The sequence below is a fragment of the Perkinsus marinus genome (genome assembly GCF_000006405.1).
Source record: "Perkinsus marinus ATCC 50983 genomic scaffold scf_1104296952696, whole genome shotgun sequence".
In the NCBI taxonomy this organism is placed as follows: Eukaryota; Perkinsozoa; order Perkinsida; family Perkinsidae; genus Perkinsus; species Perkinsus marinus.
Genome location: NW_003208816.1, coordinates 1 through 2,139, shown reverse-complemented (window position 1 = coordinate 2,139; position 2,139 = coordinate 1). Strand labels below are relative to the sequence as shown.

At 46.0% G+C, this 2,139-nt stretch overlaps 1 protein-coding gene across 1 annotated transcript; it reads right to left on the bottom strand.

The window, feature by feature from the left end:
* Positions 1 to 1,445: 1,445 nt before the first annotated feature.
* On the bottom strand, positions 1,446 to 1,871 carry Pmar_PMAR025287 (chloride channel, putative; the record flags this gene model as incomplete). The annotated part of the gene is made up of 3 exons (XM_002776938.1): positions 1,446 to 1,541; positions 1,587 to 1,702; positions 1,760 to 1,871. Coding segments are annotated over 3 exons (324 nt in total), but the record flags the coding sequence as incomplete, so codon positions are not given.
* Positions 1,872 to 2,139: the final 268 nt, after the last annotated feature.

The window sequence follows — 2,139 nt, the reverse complement described above, 5'->3', positions numbered from 1 at the left end:
CCCACAAGGGCTCAAAAATAGCTAGCGAGACGAGAGCCAGATGACGGATGTCGAGAGCGAAGGCAAGACTTTGAAGCACAGCTAGATGATCCTGTACGCGAGAGCTAGTCGTAACCAAGTATAGCGACTAAGTCTTTAGTTATATTACTGTCCTTTCATCACTCACTGTTAATGGTGATGAGAGGGTGTATCTTTTCATACAATCATTTATTACACAAACGGATTCTTAAGAAGTGCCTCGAAGTTCTGAACCGAAATATCTAAAATCAATTCTGTCCGTAGGTTCAGTTCCACTACTGGTTTTATATCCGTCTGATGTGTTGAGCTTCCCGTATAAAGATTACGTTGTTGCCCTTCTGCAGATGCAGGCTGTATGTTCAAACAATTCTGTGGGCATTTAAGCCCATTACTATCGAGGTTGTTGGGTTGAATAGTTCGGACTTGCTATTGATGAGGATACCCTTCTGGTATCATCGAATACCGATGATATCATCATTTACCCCTTCACGTGTGTGTTGCCATGTCCAAGATTCCAATAAGTTACCTTGATAAGTTGGAGGAGGTTATGCCCGCTCCTGTGAACTCATGTGTTATCCAACTACTCGACTCGTAGCACCAGTGAGAGATGGTCACTTCACTGTCGAGTCGAAGCAGTACCACTAGTTACAATTTCTTTGATTCTACCGAATGTCGTTGGAAAAGCATGCCTACGAAAGCATTATCTTTATAATGCTTTTTAAAGTTCCTCATCTCCATCAGCATCAAGGCGTGTTGGAGGTTTCGGATATTTGCTAGTATTCAAATTATAAATTCCAGCTTTGACCCATCAACTTACTGCACTCGAGCTGTTGGCATCGTGTGGGTTACAGTTAGAGGGTTCCAGTCCACTGCTCGACCGATCGAGGTGCTCTCATCTGATCAGCAAAAAACATGAGCTTTCTGAAATCGTATGGACCTTACCTAGCACAGCGAGCTGCTTCTGAGACAGCATCTGGCTGTTCTCTGAAATGATCGTATTGTCCAGCACTGATACTCCGTTTGGAGTCACGGCTTTCATAGCCGACAGAATTTCATCTTCTATCTGGTGTGTTGGTATTATACCTTACGGACACTGCGGGAGATCAAGCAGGCCTACTGCCTACCAGCTAGCTTGAGCCCACCATTTTCGTGGCGCGTGACGATGGGAATCATAGGGCACGGGTTGGGCGGGTTGCTGACAACAGCGATCACAAGATGTTTCAATGTAGAGGGATAATCACCTCAAGGCGGTGTAGGCGTTCCAAAGGCTCGGCTGCTGAGTTAGAGAAAGAGTGGTATCATCCTGTCGGACAAGAAAAATACATGCAGATTCGGGAACTGGTTGTAGTAGATCACCGATACGATGGTGATACCTGCCATAGATGCTCAAGCCGTGTCACCATCCGTTTCTTACAGTTCTGGGGGACGCAAATGTGGTACGTATGGAAGCCCCTTCAAGTGGAGAAGGACATCATAGATCGAGGTAGTAAATAACGCTGCTACTGCATATGCTACTACTGTACCTACGAATAACCACCAGTACCAATGCTATTACTAGAAGTGCGGACTTATGACGATAACAGACATCTGGTGGATGTGCCCAGTGAGCTCAAATGCAATAACAGCCACCGAGATGGTCCGAGTAACTCCAGCTGTGAGACATATTGCGCCTACTAGAGCGTACCTGAGGTAAAGGAGATACAATTACTATGAAGTAGTAAGATATCAATACACAGCAGGCGGTGCGAAGGCGTAGCTTTGGGCTAACAGTTCGTGTACTAAAAGCCCATAGAGACGACCCCATACCGCTCCAATGGTGAATACTGGGAGAAAGAGCCCTGTTGGCACCCAACCTGACAACAGCGTTCATTCATGATAACGACTTAGAGTAGAAGTACTACAACTCATGGACACAATCATCAGGCATATCTTAGCGATGAAGACAATCTGAAAACACATCATATTTAGCCAGGTACGCACCGACACTAACCTACTGCAAGATCCCCGCCTGGTAATGACATCATTGGCCGCCTCGTGATGGGATACAACAAGCATGTCGCCAAGGAGCCCCCTATCCACTGCCACAGCCATGGAGACCTATATGATGACTATCATCAGAAC